General features: G+C 41.0%; 2 protein-coding genes across 3 annotated transcripts in view; one reads left to right on the forward strand and one right to left on the reverse strand.

Annotated features, from left to right (window-relative positions):
- LOC126827271 (G-protein coupled receptor dmsr-1) overlaps positions 1-20,186 on the reverse strand; it is an 87,451-nt gene that overhangs the window by 49,417 nt on the left and 17,848 nt on the right. Inside the window, exon 1 of one of the 2 annotated variants that reach the window (XM_050556553.2) lies at positions 498-629. The exons of the other annotated variant lie outside the window; for it this stretch is intronic. The gene's annotated coding sequence lies outside the window, so the exon portion shown is untranslated. Of the gene's footprint in view, positions 1-497; positions 630-20,186 lie in introns of those variants that run through there. 2 annotated transcript variants of the gene reach the window in all.
- LOC130013590 (prostatic spermine-binding protein-like) lies at positions 9,983-15,240 on the forward strand. The gene is made up of 3 exons (XM_056102343.1): positions 9,983-9,987; positions 10,842-11,221; positions 15,236-15,240. Exons 1-3 carry the CDS (start codon positions 9,983-9,985, stop codon positions 15,238-15,240), a joined length of 390 nt encoding a protein of 129 aa, XP_055958318.1.

The raw sequence follows: 20,186 nt of genomic DNA on the forward strand, positions 1-20,186 counted from the left end.
ATTCTTTCTCGAAATCAAATTAAACGTCTAAAATTTATTATCCATCATCGGAATCTTCCATATTTTTTTTTTTTTTTTAAAAGGGAATGTTTATTTTCTATATCCTTGAACAAAGGAATCATTAGTTAGCTGTCACGTAAATCAATTACAAAGAAGTTTCTGAAATCCACCCCGATTTGAACATGATACTAGGTAGATTCTCCTGCCAAGTCCGTTAACAGAAAACATTAAAAATTTGGATTTGATAAAAGGGAACGAAAGAAAAACATGAAGTGAAGTAAGAAAACACGATTAGATCTAAACGCTATTAATAAAACGTGTTTTATCACAAGAAAATCGTGTTGAGATAACTGACAGTAAGAGATGCTAACATAACAGTTCGTGTTCAGTTTCCCAAATAAACTTTACACATTAAAGATATTCGCGTGTTTTGTGGGTGAAAAAACGATATTAAAAACACACACGCTGATAAAAAAAAAATAATATTATAAACTTACGTAGTTTTCTTGTGCTCTGGTGTTCTTTTATGAAATATCAATTTATAAATGGAATAAAGATCCATGATGAGAAAGGATAATGTCCATCGTTAAACTTGAAAATTAATTTACACGACCATTACACTACATGAGAATGTTCATTGTGAGCTTTGCATGAAAACCGCGATTCATTGCCGTCGCTCGAAATGGCCACGTGATCCGCGCGAGTATGCGGTATTGATCTTTCGCAATCACGAATGCTGATATGAGCATCACTCGAACTCCTTCAGCCACTTCACTCAAACAACTGACCAAAAATTTAAAGGGAAAACTTTGACAGTTTGGAGATTGGATGAACCGTGTGAAAGTACTTCGGGCATTACACAGGCCAAACGGCGTCTGGTTTAGAAGTAAAAGTAACAAAACACCTTTTCTTATAGACATGAAAAGCACCCAGTTCATTCAATTCTCGTCTAATTTTTTTTCAATCTAAAAACTTGTCTGTGAACGTCGAGTGATTACAAAAGGCAATAGGAATCCCCACAAAAGTCGTAGACTTGGTAAAATAACGGGCTGTCAACGGAGATGTTCTCCAGCCTATCGTGTATTGAAAGGGGTGTCGTTATAACCACTCCACGGAAAATCACTCGGTTTTGATCAATACAGAAGACTGTTTCGGCACAAATAACAGGCCATTAAGAAGATAGGTTTCCCTTTCATGAAACTCATCGCCACACTGGTTGTATATGTTTCCAACGAACACGGTGGATCAAACGTGACAGAGAATCCTGGTCAATTTTTATCTTAGGACAGCTTTAATGAAATGGTTCTAAGTATTACACATGTAAAAGATTGTTTACTGGGAGAGGTTCCGACCTTGGGATCATAGTGGTAAAACCTGCTACAATTATAAGATCTGTTTTCTTTTAATAGGAAAAGATTGTCTACGATATCACCTCGGTGGGAGCGGACGTAAAATACAACTAACAAACAACAATAGAAAAAGTTCATCGATTTTAGTTTTATTAGTAAACTTAAGAAGACGTTGCGTGTTTGATATTTAATATTTATCGCGTCTTGATCAGCTCAGTCGGGGCAGGACAGTAGGGTCTTATATTTTATTATACGCCAATTCATTTTCTTGTTTTGTGCGCAGGTGGTTAGATGGCCGAATGGTTAGCACGCGCGCACTGTATCATACGGTCTGTCATTGAGTCAACTGGCGGGGTTTCGATTCCCCGGTTGTACGTGACAAGGTGTAGGGTCTGTAACATATGGTGAAACATTCTGTATTTCCACCGTTTGAATCATTGTACATTATAAAAACAAACTAATACAGTTGTTGTTTGCATGGTGATATCGTAAAAAAAAGTTGTTTTATGTTAGTATATTCACCCGCATGCGCACCTGAGGACGCAGGGGATCTTTCCTGTGGGAGGACACAGTGGTCAACTCTCGAGGTTCGGTAGGCATCACTCAAAACCACATACGTTAACACCTTAAGTCAGTGGGGACCAGGCAGATGGAGATGGAAGCGCGACACCACAAGGCCACCACCAAAACAAAACGTTGTTTACGGTTAATATAAACAGACACATTACATATTTAGGCAAAACAAGTGCATACTATTCACTTCCTAGCATTTCTAGCGCAAGTACTGAGTATAAGTACTGAGTATGGCTCCGGAAAATAGCGCAGACTCAGATTACATAAATTTCAGTGTCGACTGCACTAAAACACGCCAAGGTCGATTGTTATGACTTTAGAAATGAGAGGACAAAATGATCCCACCTCCACCCACACACCCCCACACACACACCTCCCCCACAATAGGCTCCGATACGTAACCGTAAACAGATTCGCCTTATTATTCTGTGCAAATGCAGAAAACAAAGCTCGGCTAAACCGATTCATAAGATCTGGGAAGTGAGAGCAAAGTGTAATTATGATTCATAATTAATGTTCTAATAACCCATCCATCAATTGTTTTGGCCTGAAAATTACTTTGTAGGTGATAAGCAGCTCGGGACCACCACCCATCAGATGAAATATGATTGGTGAATATAACTCACCACAGCTGTCTAGGAGAGCAATCACGAATCATAGCAACTTAATATCTATATCTGCATGTATATAAACGTATTAATGTAGTGTAATTATGATTTATAATTAATATTCTAATACCACACATTGTGATAAACTGCCAGAGCGCAAAATATCTGAATTGAAAGGCCAAAAATCAATTAAGTGTTAATGAAATGAAATGAAATGAAATGGGGTTTAACATCCTACTGTTCTGCTCCTAAACTGGGCTAACGAAGACGGGTGTACGCCATATAGAGTGCTATGAGGGAAACTTTGCCCGGGCAGCGGCGTTACGGCCTACTCTTATATCGAATTCCAAGTGCCAAGGGATCGTTTACGTGCACGCCAATATGTACACGGGACCTTGGTTTTTGTCCCATCCGAATGACTAGACAACTGTCCTTGTCAGGCCCGCTGTCCTGCATCACTGACAAGGGGAAACAACGCCCGAAAATCTGGATGAACTTTCTCGGCCCAACCGGGATAATGAATAACAAACACCCTGTGGTGAACTGTCACAAGTGAAATGAAATGGGATTTAGCGTCCAGCTGTTCTGCTCCGACTAGGCTAATGAAAAAAGGACATGCGCCATACAGTGTGCTATGAGGGGAATTGTGCCCGGGCAGCGGCGTTACGCTCTATTCTTATATCGAAATCCAACTGCCAAAGGAAATATTTTACGTGTAGGCCAGTGATGATATGGGACCTCAGTTTTTGGACGGCTGTTCTTATCAGGCCCTCCGTCCTGCACCACTGACAAGGGGAAACCGGAAAATCCCGATGAACTTTCTTTACCAATGCTGGGATCAAACAAGCGACTTCCAGGCTAGCAAGCCAGCATCTTACCCACTTAGCCACCGTGGCTCTTCATAGAGCAAACCTAGAACAGGGGGGTTGGATGGCTGAATGGTTAGCACGTGCGCACTGTATCATAAAGCCTGTCATTGAGTTTACTGGCGTGGTTTCGAATCCCCGGTTGTACGTGACAAGGAGTAAGGTCGCCTGTCGGACCTCGTGGATTTTCTCCGGGTCCTCCGATTTCCTCCCACTGCTAAAGACCCCTACGCGCAAGCGAATTATTGAAATGCAAAATTAAACCATATGTTAGTCCCGAAATGACCTAGTTTGTGTCGAGTGGACGTTAAATCCCATCTCTCTCTCTCTCTCTCTCTCTCTCTCTAAATCGCAATAATTAAGGTTAATTTGAAAAGAGTATTATTCATAATTAATATTAATTATTGATGATAAAAATTATATAGGGTCCCTTTAAGTCGTCCCTTGTGATCTTCGGGCGCATTAAATTCTGAATAAGATAAATGGAAAACGCTTGTTACAAATTTAAAAAACAACCAATCTATTATCTGAATAAAACAAGTAGAAACTGTTTCAAATTCTAAAAACAGTCCTGGCATTTTAAACGATCTATTAAATTCCATCAATAAGCTGAATGATAGGAAGATATTTTTCTGGTTAAATATTGCTCCGCGGGGACCGAGCTCATTAAATTAACTAACAGCAACCTACGATGTTCATTGGGAATCGGTAGAGTCATACACGGATGCCGGGTACAGCACGACCATTTAACATGGTAGTTGAGCATTTATAAACACACACCTGCTCGCCGGGGCCAAATAACTAGATTCAGTTTGCATCGATGCCTTAGAATTGCACTAACGGTTCGGTATTTGCCATGCAATATTTGGAAAGAATTGATGTTCGCAACCAATACATGCATATTCACCGGCGCAAAACTACATAACTAGACATTTATCTGTTTTGCATGGGTTATGGAGAATTGAACACGGCTCCAGAAAATATTTGGCCTGCTTTGATGTTCGTAATAAGGTTTCTCGACCGGTCAGTTAGAGATCTTTGCGCAACACTTTAGACCACTGGACCACCCACTAAACTGTATACTAGACCCTATAATCTTTATCTCATAGGTGGCTAGAAATACTAAAATTTACTGGAACACATACCTCCACAATCACCACGGTCGTCTTAATAGAGAGAGAAATGGGGTTTAACGTCCACTCGACACAAGCTAGGTCGTTTCGGGACTAGTCGTCTTAATAAGACTTCACGGAAGGCAAGGTGGCGCCACTGACTAGCCAGGAGTTGCCGGGAGACATGTTGACGCCATGCGTTAGGCACCGGCGCACTAGCCAGGAGGTTGCGGGAGCCATGTTGGTTCCATGCGTTAGGCGTCGGCTCACTAGCCACAAGTTGCCGGGAGCCAAGTAGGCAAGCCACTCACTAACCAAAAGGTCCGTAATTCAAAATATATTATGATTTGTGTATCGAATAACCATAATTATAGTAATTTGAAAAATCATGATATGAAATGGGGTTTAACGTCCTTGGTTTCTGCACCTAATAATAAAATAAACGACACGTATATTTCTGCGTGAGACAATTCGTCGGCTTTTAAGCATACCCTTAATCGAATCAAAATGGCTAAGGTTCTTTGGCGTCCATACCAACGTGTACACGGAACCTCGGATTTACATCCCACACGAAGGACTAGATTGTGTTTCTTGTAATGTCAGGCTATCACACTGAAAATCTAGAGGAACTTTCTCCTTCAACACCGGGATCGTACCACAGACTTTCTTGTTGTTTAGCCAGGGTCTTACTCACCGAGCCACCGTAGCGTCTTACTCACCGAGTCACCGCAGCGTCTTACTCACCGAGCCACCGTAGAGTCTTACTCACCGAGCCACCGTAGTGTCTTACTCACCGAGTCACCGCAGCGTCTTACTCACCGAGCCACCGTAGCGTCTTACTCGCCGAGCCACCGTAGAGTCTTACTCACCGAGTCACCGTAGCGTCTTACTCGCCGAGCCGCCGTAGAGTCTTACTCACCGAGCCACCGTAGAGTCTTACTCACCGAGCCACCGAGTCACCGCAGCGTCTTACTCACCGAGCCACTGTGGCGTCTTACTCACTGAGCCACCGTAGCGTCTTACTCGCCGAGCCACCGTAGAGTCTTACTCACCGAGCCACTGTGGCGTCTTACTCACCGAGTCACCACAGCGTCTTACTCACTGAGCCACCGTAGCGTCTTACTCGCTGAGCCACCGTAGAGTCTTACTCACCGAGCCACCGTAGATACTCATGGAATTAAGTCCATCAGTACCTTTAACATTTGAATAGCATCATACAAGGTCATCGAAGTTAAAAACAAACAAATGAAATGAAATGAAATGAGGTTTAACGACCTACTGTTCTGCTCCGAACTGGGCTAATGAAGACGGGCATACGCCATACAGTGTGCTATGAGGAAAATTTTGCCCGGACAGCGGCACTACAGCCTACTCTTACATCGAATTCTAACTGTCAAGGGATCTTTTACGTGTACGCCAATTTGAACACGGATCGAACACCCGACCTCCAGGCTAGCGAGCCAGCGTCTTACCCACTTAGCCACCGTGATCACCAACACATTTATCCTTGACTTTAAACATTGTATTAGATATATACGTTTACATAAATATCCCAGAATAAAAGCCAATGCATGTACATACATAAGTTAGAAAGTCGAGTTTTTGTTAGCAGTCATGAGTAATGAAGTCTATTGTTGCCTCACAATGGTCAAAAAGCCATATCTCGTAATATTATATTGTGTCAAAATGGGCAGATTTTATTTTCGAGAAATCCATTAACATCTTCCAGATATTCTATTCATGTACAAATGGATATAGATGGATGTTTTTCTATCAATAATCAAACTATGTAAAAAAAAACACACACACACAAAAAACTCATACATTGATTCAAAATGAAATGAAATGGGGTTTATCGTCCTACTGTTTGAAATAAAATGGATTTAATATTTTATTTTCTGTACCGACACACAGTGTGCTATGAAGGCAAGGGTTATTTAACGTACACGTTTACGTGTACACAGGGCCCTGGTTTCTCGCCCTTTCTCTCTCTGCCGTGGATCAATGACAAGGAGAAACCACGCTGGAACATACCGGAATGGAACAGCAAGTCTCGGACTTCCTGGTTACTTATCAATCCATCTTCAATAGAAGGCTTGATTTCGCTTTAACTACGCCCATCTTATCAAGGCCTTCACGTAATACCCTGCATATTTCAGCACTAATTTCGATTGGGTACAAGCCCAACTTGTGAGCCTATCAGATTTCTCGATCGTCGCGAAAACCAAGTCTCGGTGTTTCGAGCTAAAATGTCTACCTGTGATAATCGAGTTGCAAAGTTCAAGGTTCATCCAATGTTGAGGTTTCCGTGGGGGTCACGATGTCACAACCTCTGATTGGACGCTACTGCTCACGTGTCTGTAGATAACATAGCTATAAGTTCGGGAATTGTGAAGTAAACAAGCAACGGCCAGATGTTGTGAAACTCGCTGTCGTTGCTTCAGGAACATGTTATCAACCAAGCCCAGCAATTAGATCGCATCCACACAAGCATCTCAAATTAATGGACAGACATTGGAACTGACGAAGTTTCGGATGCCGGGGTGTTTAACCCCAACTAGTTAGCACTCATTTTACATCTGATACCGAAACTTCTGGGACCAAAATCTCCGTGGTCGAAACGACTGTGGCCAAAACCTATGTTGCCGAAACATCTGGGGTCGAAACCTCTGTGGTCGAAACGACATTGACCAACACTCTGCGGTCGAAACGACAGTGGCCAAAACCTTTAGAACTAAAACCTCTGTTGTGGAAACGAGTGTGACCGAAACCTCTGTGGTCGAAACGACTGTGATCTAAACCTCTGTGACCGAAAGCCTCTGTCGTTAGAACGACAGTGACCGAAACCCTAGATTCGGAACGACAGTGACCGAAACCTCTGTGACCAAAACGTCTGTGGTCGTAACGACAGTTAACGAAACCTCTAGGATTTTAAAACCTCTGTGTTCGAAACGACTTTGACCGAAACCTCTGTGGTCGAGGCGAAAACCTCTGTGGTCGAAACCTCTGTGGTCGAAACATTAACGAAAACCTCTGAGGTCGAAACGACCTTGACCAAAACCTCTGTGATCAAAACATCTGTGGTCAACACGACTATGATCAAAACCTCAATGACCAAAACCTCTGTGGTCGAAACAACTGTGACCGAAACCTCTGAGGTCGAAATGACAGGCCTCTGTGGTCGTAATGACATTGACCAAAACCTCTGTGGTCGAAACAACCATCCACCTACAATTAATTGTTGTCCAGATACTCTATAACGTGTTATCGACGCCATTCTTAAAGCGAATCATTTAATTTTTTAATTTTTTTTAAAAAAATATTCCACAACATTGTTTAAGACGTTTAAGCAAACTTCTCGCTCCATCTCTCGTTCTGCTAGACAAGGGAACTGTTTGTCTGGAAGGATAGGAGATGAAAGAGAGTTATCGCCGCTAATGAATGACTAGTTACATTGTATAAAGACATCAACACCCTAAGGAATTGATGGTTACGCTCAGAACTTCATTCATAAATCAACACAAACCTAATGGCCTCGCGAAAGTTTGCTCAATCAGGCCGATTGTAAACACGTTAGCGACATGGGTAAACCGCGGCTGCATAAGGAACTTGGTTTCCGTAAAATTAGTTTAGTAGTGCAGAAAGATTTAAAGGAATACCGTGAGCAAAGCATACAACACAAGCCGATAATTTGCCATAGATCTATAACGACCGCAAGACCGACGAGAGTTCGACCGGCAACACTCGTCATATAATGACACGTTTTATAACGATGAAATAAAAATGGCCGCTAGCACCTCTTATCCTAATACCATTTCAATTACCTCTAGGTTATAGGCTGGGAACTTTGACACGTGGTGCTAAAAGTCAGGGTTATCCAGTCTCGGGATGACATAGAATGACAAGTAACCTCGGCTTCAGGCGCTGTTGATTGTTGATGGAATTCGTGCTCGAGTTTATTGATAGTTCTGCGAGAGAGGATCAAACGGAATCTTCCCCGGTTATGAATGAGCGCGGTGAAGGCATTGACAACATTTTTGAAGAGATACGCCCCAGTGGAGTGTTAGTCTTAAGGAGTCAGACACTGGGTGAAAGCCGCGAATGTTAGGACGGTTAATATGAGGTTGTTATGGACATCTCTAATGAATAAAATATGGCCCAATCATGCACGTGATTCGAAACAGCTATAAGGTATTGATGTTAATTTAAAGTGCGATATCGGCTAACTCGGGCGGCGATTGGGGTCTCCCTTTCATGTCCAACTACATATTAAATAATCAGAATATTGGCTAGAGTTAATAAAACGACATCAAAGTCTGCCGTGAACACAGCCCGATATTTCTTAGGCTATCCGTCGAATGATTCGATTATTTTTAGCAAAGCCGGCGGGGGGCATAGAGTAATCAAATAGTGTACCTTCGTTCATTCATAGGGTTTAACGTCCGCTTTCCCCCAGGGTGATATTGCAGACACGTGTTTCCTGAGAACACAGCCCGATATTTCTTAGCGTAGCAGCCTTTTGATTCGATTATTTTTAGTAAACCCGCGGGGGGAATAGAGCAATGAAATGGTGTACTTTCGTTCACTCATATGGGTTAAATTCTCTTTTATCTAAGGTGATATGGTAGACAAATGTTTCCTAAGAAACATGCCAGACGTGTTCGGGGGGCTAGTAAAGGATGGGGCTGGAAAGAGGGGAGGGGGCGGCGAAAAAAAAAAGAAATTCGTTACCCCACCCTCGTAGATATACATTGTCCAATAGGGCCTTTCGGAACCCCTTTTAATCAAATCTTTATTATAAAGAGGTGTTCGAGAGACTAGTCCCAGATGGGACTGGACAGGGGCGAGGGGGGGGGGGGCGCAAGCACAAAAAGGAAATTCGTTTTCCCCATCCTGGTAGATACAGAGTCAACAGGGCCTTTCAAAACCCCTTTCTATCAAATCCTACACACGCACCAGTTATGTGTCTTCTGGCATCACAAATGTATGTTACTCACACTTAACCTTAACTTTGTTATGGAAGACGTTGTTCCAAGACGACTTTACTGGAATTTCAAGGGAGCCACGGTGATCCCCCCCCCCCCCCTTGTCAGTGGTGCCGGGCGGAGAGGAGAGTCTGACAATGGAACACGTATAGTCATTCGGATGGGACGAACAACCCATCTTGATTAGCACAGTCGGCGCAGGAGAGTAGGACGTTAAACCCCCATGTCATTTTATTTCGCAGTATCTATCACGTGTTCTTGGTATAGAAGTCTATATTCTATTAGATCACTGTCAAGATGGGATTACCCTATAAATACTATGTATTCAATGAATATATCAATCATGTCATAAGACTGTCCATATTAAAGAAGCTACAAGAACTCAAAGTCCTGTACTTTTATATTTATTCCACCCACAAGTTATTATTATCAATCAATGGTGACTTGTACACCATAATAATTATTAGATGTCATATCAAAGAGATAAGTATGATGTACTAACGATGTTTGTGTGGACTGAAACCCATACTCCTCGCAGTGTTTCGTTTGATTATATCTAATCCCACTTAATACTGCTATAAAGGAAGCAAATTTCTGTTCCAAATTATGACTGGTAAATAGTCCGATTAACATCCAATAGCTAACTGCATAACAATATCATAACGCTTTAAACAGAGCTCTAAATTGGGCCAAAAATGTTTACATAACGTCACGTCATGACTCACGATTTTATTATGCCAAATTAACCAGTCCATAGAATATTCCAGAAAAACTATCAAACTGGCTACAATGTAAACAATACTGCTTGGAGACGAAGGTTTTTAATACTTAAATCACTGTCCAAAGTTTTAGGGAAGACCCCAGAATAAACGAAGGGCTGTCATGTTGCTGTACTTGGGGTGTATTCGATTTGACGAGAAGAATAAACACACTTCCTCAAAAGCTTAAGTATCAGAAGCCAATCTATCAATGGCCAGAGAGGGATTTCTCGGACCATTGCTTCAGGAATATGATTGAAACCATGGATAGCTATGTTTGAGTTGGGATTAACGTACGGGTGAAGGTGAGGAGTTACAATCCGATCGGAATAGAAATATAGGGACGTTAAACCCATTCCGGTGTCTCCACTTACTCGTCTTCGAATTTCATAGCATCAGTTTTCACATCACAGAAATATGAGAGGTGGCACTGTGGTGATTCAAAAAGGCACAATTTGTTCCCGAATTCCAAGAAACACAATCACATCATTAAATAATCACGGCCCTACATAAAGTTTAATAAAATAGAATGGGAAACACGAAGATGGGAACACTGACAATGATGATAGTGATACTGACAATGGTTATAGTGATACTGACAATGATGATAGTGGTACTAGCAATGATGATAGTGATACTGACAATGATGATAGTGGTACTGATAATGATGATAGTGATACTGACAATGATGATAGTGATACTGAGAATGATGATAGTGGTACTAGCAATGATGATAGTGGTACTGACAATGATGATAGTGGTACTGATAATGATGATAGTGATACTGACAATTATGATAGTGATACGGACAATGATGACAATGATGGTACTGGCAATGGTGATAGTGATACTGACAATGATGACAATGATGATAGTGGTACTAGCAATGATGATAGTGGTACTGACAATGATGACAATGATGATAGTGGTACTAGCAATGATGATAGTGGTACTGACAATGATGATAGTGGTACTGATAATGATGATAGTGATGATTTGCCACAGTTCCTGACACAATATGACCAAATTTATTTTCCGGTGGTGGGGGTTAATGATTGAACGCGTGCGTATTAGATCATAAGGTCTGTCATTAGGCAAATAGTGTGGTATCGGTTCCCGGCTTGTACGTGACAAGGAGTAGGGTCGTTTGTCTAACTTCGAGGGTTTTCTCTAAGTAGCCCCAGCCCCCCACCCCCAACTGCTAAAGACCCCTACTCGCAAGCGACTTATTGAAATAAAATCGAACCATATGTTAGTCCCGAAATGACCCCTTTTGTGTCGAGTGGACGTTAAACCCCATGTCTATCTCCCTCCAAACATCTTCGCTATGAAGATAACATTGAGAAGCTGTGAGAATTTCTGTAGACGAGTTCGCAAAATCCATCATATAAAAAAAAGCACTTAATTCGAATATTCCCGCTCAATTAATTCCCTTCAACAGGTTTCCATTAACGACAAATGGTCACCGGAAACTTCTTTTTTTTCAAGACCAAATATAAAAACTGATACTTAATACCCTTAGCCAACAGAAAATACAGATGAATGGATAGTAATACCAGGAAGACTTATAAAAAACCTAGGACGAATCCCCTGTATGGATATAAATTCTCTGATTTCCAGTTTATAATACAACAGTGTACAAAGCGACAAAGAAATGATCATGAACATCACTAATGCGGTCAGTTAATGGAAGAGAGAAAGCGAGAGAGAGAGAGAGAGAGAGAGAGATGCGCGTACCGACAAACGGGGTGGGGTGGGGTGGGGTGGGGGGAGCAGACGCGATGAGAGGAGCGAACGGGGAGAGAGAGTGGGGGGGTAACGTCCACTCGACACAAACTAGGTCATTTCGGGACTAACCACGAGGTTGGACTGGCGACCATATTCCTTGTTACGTACAACCGGAGAATCGAAACCACGCCGGTTGACTCAATGACTGGCATTTTGATAAAAGCGCGCTAACCATTCGAGCAATCCAACCCTCCCCCCCCACCCCCCACCCCCAGTTAATAGATACTATTGATGGTATTATACCCGGAGATGTGAAGACGGGTGGTGTACCATACAGTGTTTCCCCGGACTCTTTGTGGAATTCCCGTCAAACTCTCATGATTTCTTGTACGCGCAACACAGCGAGTACACTGGCGGAGAGAGAGAAGCGGGTAGGGGTCTTTAGCAGTGTGGTGGTGGGGGGGGGCGGAGAAAAACCACAAGGTTGGACAGACGTCACTACTCTTTGTCACGTTCAAGGCAGGAGCCGAAACCACGCCCGCTGGAATTCCATATAAGAGGAAGTCCCCGAGCCACTGTCAGGGCAAAATTCCCCTCATAGCACATTGCATAGCGTGCTCAGTCGGGGCTAAACAGTAGGACGATAACCCCCATTTCATTTCATTTTTTTATTCCATACTGTCAATATTTCTTTGTACTGTTGATTTGTACCCTAATGGAGTTTCGACTTAACGTGGAATACACGAAAATGAAATGAAATTGGATTTAACGTGCTACGGTTTTTTTTTACACCAACTGCGCCAATGAAGATGGGATCATCCAATCCAGTTTAAATCCGTAAAACTATATGGATATGAATCCGGATACCTTTTCGTGAAATAAAATATTAATCTTAAGCTCTTTCATTGAATTCTATTAAAAATCGGGGGGTTGGATGGCCGAATGGTTACCACGTGCGCGCTGTATCATAAGGCCTGTCATTGAGATAACTGGCGTGGTTTCGATTCCCTGTCCAATCTCGTGGTTTTCTCCGGGTCCTCCGGTTTCCTCCCATTGCTAAAGACCACTTTGAAATAAAAAATTAAAAACCACATGTTAGTCCCAAAATGACCTAGTTTGTGTCGAGTGGACGTTAACCCCCCCCCCCCCTCTCTCTCTCTCTCTCGGGTGGTTGGATGGTCGAATGGTTAGCTATCATACGGCTTGTCATTGAGTCAACTGGAGTGGTTTCGAATCCCCGGTTGTACGTGACAAGGAGTAGGGTCGCTTGTCCAACCTCGTGGGTTTTCTCCGGGTCCTCCGGTTTCCTCCCACTGCTAAAGATCCCTACGAGCAAGCGAATTATTGAAATAAAATTAAACCATATTTTAGTCCCGAAATGACCTAGTTTGTGTTGAGTGGACGTTAAACCACATCTCTCTCTCTCTCTCTCTCTCTCTCTCTCTCTCTCTCTCTCTCAGCAAAATCGTGGATCGTCGATTTTAACACATTCCTGTCCTGGTCTTAACAATGGACACTTATAGAAAAGATTATATCTCTCCTTAGCTAATTATCTTCTTTAAATATTGATGTCTTAAGTATTTAGAGTTGAGTGTTATCTTGGGAACAATCAAGATTGGTGATATAATTTTAATGTCGATAATTGGCTTTTTGCTCTCAGATAATGTCGCTTGTGTTCGATGATTATCGATCTTTAAGCCACTAAACCATACCGCCGGAGGTCGTGGGTGTGGTGGAGAGGCGGCAAAGTAAACAGAAATGAGATGAAATGTGGTTTAACGTCCTACTGTTCTGCTCCCACTGGGCTAAGTTCGTCGGGATTTTCCGGCGTGTTCTCTCTTTGTCAGTGGTGCAGGACGGAGGGCCTGACACAGACAACTGTCTAGTCGTTCGGATGGAACGAAAACCCGAGGTCCCGTTTACACATTGACGTGCACGTAAAAGATCCCTTGGCAGTTGGAATTTGATATAAGAGTAGGCCGTAGCGCCGCTGCCCGGGCAAAATGTCCCTCATAGCACACTGTATGGCGTATGCCCGACTTCATTAGCCCAGTGGTAGCATAACAGTTTTAACTTTTAGACTTTGCCCTTTGTTGTTACAGAAATGGGGTAGACCGTAGTGCCACTGTCCGGGCAAAATTATCCTAATAATAAACCGTACGATAGTCTCCATAATCCCGGTTTTTGTAGAAAAGTAGGAATTTGGTATAAACAATATTTTATTTCTATTATATCCTGAGAGCGAGAAATGGGGTTTAACGTCCACTTGACACAAACTAGGTCATTTCGGGACTAACATATGGTTTAATTTTATTTACATAATTCGTTTGCGCGTAGGGGTCTTTAGCAGTGGGAGGAAACCGGAGGACACGGAGAAAACCCACGAGGTTGGACAGGCGACCCTACTCCTTGCCACGTACAACCGGGGATTCGAAACCACGCCAGTCGACTCAATGACAGACTTTATGATACAGCGCGCGCACGCTAACCATTCAGCCATCCAACCCCCCCCCCCCCTATTATATCATGAGTATTTACAATACTTATATTGTGGATTTGAAAACAAGCCATAGCTTATTTAAATTCATCTCCATAAGTTAAACTCCATTCCATTTCATTTCATTTTCATTTCAAAACAAAAACTTAATTCCGTATTTCCTTTGATTGTAGGAACTATAATGATTTATCGATGTTAATTGTTTAAAATTGTGACACGCGAAATTACAAAAATAGCCCCCCCCCCCCTTTTTTCATGCATCAGTGATGCGCGAGACGTAAATATTTAGGAAAACAAACCACGTATGCAGGTCGATGACAAATATGTCGGAAACAAGAAAAGGTCTGGGAACCATGGTAATATTGTGGCACGCGAAATTACAAAAATAGCCCTTTTCATGCATCAGTGATGCGCGAGACGTAAATATTTAGGAAAACAAACCACGTATGCAGGCCGATGAAAAATATGTCGGAAACGAGAAAAGGTCTGGGAACCATGGTAACATAAGAAAAAAAGAAAAAAATATAAAATGTAACTTGGTCTAAACGTGTTTACTTCCTGCTAGAAATTGTAAAAGTTGCAAGCGGAGATCAATGAAATGTTATCAAAGGTAGCTGTATCGGTTAACAGATTCGCTGTTATGATATTTCATGCATTTTATAACAACGTCTATATTTTTAAATAAGGATAAAACAAAAAATATACTTCAAAGTAACGTAAATAATTGAATGATAACTTTTTGTACGTTTGATATTGCAGTCTAAACAGACCGTTTGAAAACTTGGTTACATAACAAAACAAACGAGAAAATTTGTTTTGAGGAAGTGATGACTCACATTCATATTAATGTCGACACAACCAATGAAACCAAATCTGTTACTTTCAGATCGCCGTTTTCACTCAGTGCTCATTTCGGAAATGTACACCTTTGATCTGTGGTTCGAGAGATACACCCTCCCTACCGTGTCATTTCCCTGACATGCAGTTCTTGTTCGTCTCCAAACACTATTGTTTACATTGTTTGCCGTTTTGATAGCTTCGTTTGTCACACAATTAGTTTTTCGGCATACTCTGCTATGCACTGGTTAATTGGGCATAATAAATTTCGCGAGTCGTGGCGTAACGTTATGTAAACAGATCAGGAGCTCTGTTTAAAGCCGAATGATATTGTTACGCAGTTAGATATTGGTTGTTAATCGGACTATTGACCAGTTATAATTGGGAACCAAAATTTGCTTTCGTTACAGCAGTGTTAGAGTGGGATGAGGTCTAATCAAACGAAACACTGAGAGGAGTATGCGTGTTTATTGACTTTGTAAAAAGCACATAAGAAAGAACATGCCGCAAGGATAAAACCTATCATATGTGAAGTACCTGTTCTAGTTCGTGTCTGCATTTAATATGAAATGCCCAGTAATCAGACTTTAAAGTAGAAAGTTTTTAATGCCTCTGGTGGCTCAGAGAGTAAGACAATGACTTGCTAACCTGGGGGTCCTGTGTTCGATACCTGCGATGGCCAAGAAAGTTCATCGGGATTTTCCGGCGTGGTTCCTCCTTGTCAGTGGTGCAGGGCCGAGGGCCTGGAAAGGAATAACGTGTAGTCGTTCGGATGGGACGAAAAATCGAGTTCCCGTGTACACGTAAAAGATCCCTTGACAGATGGAAATCGATATACGAGCAGGCCAAAGCACCGCTGTCCGGGCAAAATTTCCCTCGTAGCTTTTGGCGGGTTGGGTAGCGGAATGGCTCATGCGTGCGCGTTGGATCATAAGGTCTGTCACTGAGTTAAGTGGCGTGGTTTCGAACCCCAAACTGTACGTGACAAGAAGTATGTTCCCGTGTCCAACCTCTTGGGTTTTCCTCCCTCTCTCTCTCTTTCTCTCTCTCTCTCTCTCTCTCTCTCTCTGAGATTCCTCTAGTCGACATAAGATTTATTTAAATTGTGACACATCATAAAATTTATAAAAGTTTTTCAAAAAAGAAAACTGCATAGAATAAATCTGCAATTTTCTAGTTAAGTGAATGTCCTGGATCACATTTCCAAATCCAGACGTTTTTTATTGTATTATCAGCTCACTTGTCAAATCTGTCCCAGAAACAATGGAATATCAAGTGTTTAAATTTGACGTAAGCTCAACAAATTGCATTAAGCGAGAAGGTCACGTCAATTGAAGATGTTTGGGAGAATGATCATCGAGACTTTCGATGTCTTTAGATTCCTTGTTTTATTATTTATCTCAGACACGATAAATATGAGGGACACTAATGTATAGTTAATTTCAGAAATATGTTATATTACAACCTTCGGTTCATTCTGCGGAGTCCGAAGAGAGAGTTGGCAGGTGTAACGTCCACTCGACGCAAACTAGGTCATTTCGGGATTAACATATGGTTCAATTTTATTACAGTAATTCGCTTGCGCGTAGATGTCTTTAGCAGTGGGAGGGAACCGGGAGAGCTGGAGAAAACCCACGAGGTTGGACAGGTGACCTACTCCTTGTCACGTACAACCGGGGAATCGACACCACGCCAGTTGTCTCAGTGACAGACTTTATGGTACAACGCGCATGTGCTAACCATTCGGCCATCTAACCTCCCATGAATGAATGAATAAATTTGGTGCGACCTCGATTTTACGTCTCATTCTTGCAAGGCCCTCAAAAGATGTCCAAAAATTCGTGTCAAAAATTCAACTGATAAATATGTTAAATATTTATATACAATTGATTTTAAACTTGCTTCTTCCCCAATTTTTCAAACTGCATAATATTGCGACTAACCGGATATTATGGACGAAAAGAATGTCTAAACTTTGGTTGGCTATGACGTTTCGATGTCATTAAGACATCTATTATTGAGAGAGAGAGAGAGAGAGAGAGAGGAGAGAGAGAGGGAGAGAGAGAGAGAGAGAGAGAGAGAGTAACGTTCACTCTACATCAGAGGTCACCAAACTTTTTTCATAGTGGGCCAGATATAACTGAAAGAATGCCGAACGCGGGCCGGATAAATATTTTGTTCAATACAATACACTGAATACAGAATACCCTGAATGTACACAAAACATAGTCATTCTATTTATTTATCAATACATGAAATACCCAAAATAATAAAAACAATGAAATATTTCAAGCTCATCAATGAAATGAAACGAAATGGAGTTTAACGTCCTACTGTTCTGCTCCTAACCTGGGCTAATGAAGACGGGAAATCTCATCAAAATGTCACCAAGTTAGAACATTTATACAAAGACAGTTATATCAAATCTCCTGACAAGGTCAGCTGTCTAGTCGTTCGGGTGAGACGAAAAAATTTTGTCTGGACAGCGGCACTACGGCCTGCTCTTATATCGAATTCCAACTGCCAGGGGATCTTTTACGTGCACGCCAATGTGTACACGGGACTTCGGGTTTTCGTCCCATCCGAACGACTAGACAGCTGTCCTTGTCAGGCCCTCCATCCTGCATCACTGACAAGGGGAAACCACGCCTGAAAATCTGGATGAACTTTCTCGGTTATGCAGGGATCGAACACCCGATCTGCGGGCTAGCGAGCCAGCCTCTTACCCACTTAGCCACGTGATCCCCACGCTTATTGTACACGCGTTAATCTGTTATTAACAGGCCGCACGTGATTATGTCGTCATCTTTTTCACAATACATGAAGTTGTTATTGTTATCAATTTGTAATTAACGTATTTAACGCGGAGATCTAAAGAGATGAAGCGAACATAACACCTGACGTAGGTATAGAATATAACATTGAGAGCCAATTAGTATGCAGGTTAACGACACAGGTGAGGCTCGTAGCTAGCGGAGAGGGGGGGGGCAAAGTCACGGTCATAGAGCGATTTTTTGTTATTATATATATTAACAGAACACAGTTTTTATGGGATACAATCACTAGTTTATTCTAAAAGCACGACGTTTCGACAAGTATCCTTGATAACGATAAGAGGATACTTGTCGAAACGTCGTGCTTTTAGAATAAACTAGTGATTGTATCCCATAAAAACTGTGTTCTGTTAATTTGTTCCCTGATCGCTAAATGCCACTTAAAGAATATATTATATATATGTTTGCTCGATTATCCTTTATTGTATGGTGACTTATTGTATGCCAGGTTGATATCCGCTTATGTCGTCATAATATTCCGGTTTGGTGAATTTCGAGGAATGTTTTTGGAGAAATGTTATTAATATTATTAAAGAAGTGTTTTTGGAGAAATGTTTTGCAAGTTTTGTATTTGGAGATTTGTTGTTCAAGATTTGTTTTTCGTTGTATGTATATCATGAAATGTAAATGTAGATTATTTTTTTTTTATTTACAAAAATAAATTTTATTTTTATATTAAAATACAATTAAAATACATTTTACAAATCTGATATGACAAATGTCTGATTTGTAAAACAAATATTGATTTTAAAATACAAATGCTAATTTTAGTGTACAAATGTCGAAATACGACAACAAATGAAGAAATAAGAATTAAGGACTATTAATTATGATCTTTTAGAGGCATTGAAAACGTTGAGAGAATACTCTTCGAAACGTCGCCCAAATAAATCAGTAATTGTTCTTCCATAAGTATGTGTTATAGACTATTAATTAAGAATTAAGGATTGAATAAAGAGCTGTTTGGTCTTCCATACAATACTACCAAATACTCATTAAATACCATCACATACTACCCAATATGATCAAATAACAACAACCTAATAACAGATTAAAAATTATTTATGGAATAACAATTACTGGTTTATTAATATACGACGTTTCGACGAAGATTCTCTAGTTTTTAATAAAGATACATTATGAGAGATTAGATAAACGGCTGATAGTTGTCACTATAGTAGTTAAAAACTAGATAATGTAAAGGGAATTTGCTGAAAATGTCAGTCAAATTGATCCACTCTGAACCGAGGTTTTAGCGATTGAATTTTCGGCCTATCCCCGATCATCATTACTAAAGTCGGTAGAATAAAAAACATAGTCTCGATTATCCAGTTCATGATTTAATCATGAATGGAAATCGAACAGCAAATCGGTAACTTATCCGATAAACATCGCAGCCTAGCGATGCCATCGAGAGTTGATTATGGTCTGGATAAGTTAATTAATGTCTAATTAATAATTTAGATAACATTTCAGGCCTAAAGAAAGACCTGAAATAGGCAGATTCAACTCTTGCTAATGTATGTTTAATTTAAAAATAGCATATTGGTAAAAAATATACGTTTTCCTGATGTCAGTATTTTGCCATATTGTTTGCACAGTGAACCAATTAGAAACAGTGTACTAACTATCAATTAGGGTGTTTAGCAGATGACGTAATTAAATTAGTCCAGATGGGGCTAGCGTCGTAATGAAGTAGGGTTTAAATTAAAACTGCTGAATAATGAACATTGTATATTGTTAAATAATTTAGGAAAATTTGTACATTTTGCGCTGAAATCTCGCTTATAAAGACACCCTATATAATTGTACATCTCCGCCATCACTACTTTATTGTGAACTATTGTTTTGTAAAACCTATATACTATGTATTTGGGTTGTACGTGACAAGGAGTAGGGTCGCCTGTCTAACCTCGTGGGTTTCCTCCGGTTTCCTCCTACTGCTGAAGACCCCTATGCGCAAGCAAATTATTGAAAAAAATTAAACCATATGAAAGTGCCGAAATGACCTAGTTTGTGTCGAGTGGACGTTAAACCCC

Source organism: Patella vulgata, chromosome 7 (assembly GCF_932274485.2).
Source record: "Patella vulgata chromosome 7, xgPatVulg1.2, whole genome shotgun sequence".
Classification (NCBI taxonomy): domain Eukaryota; kingdom Metazoa; phylum Mollusca; class Gastropoda; family Patellidae; genus Patella; species Patella vulgata.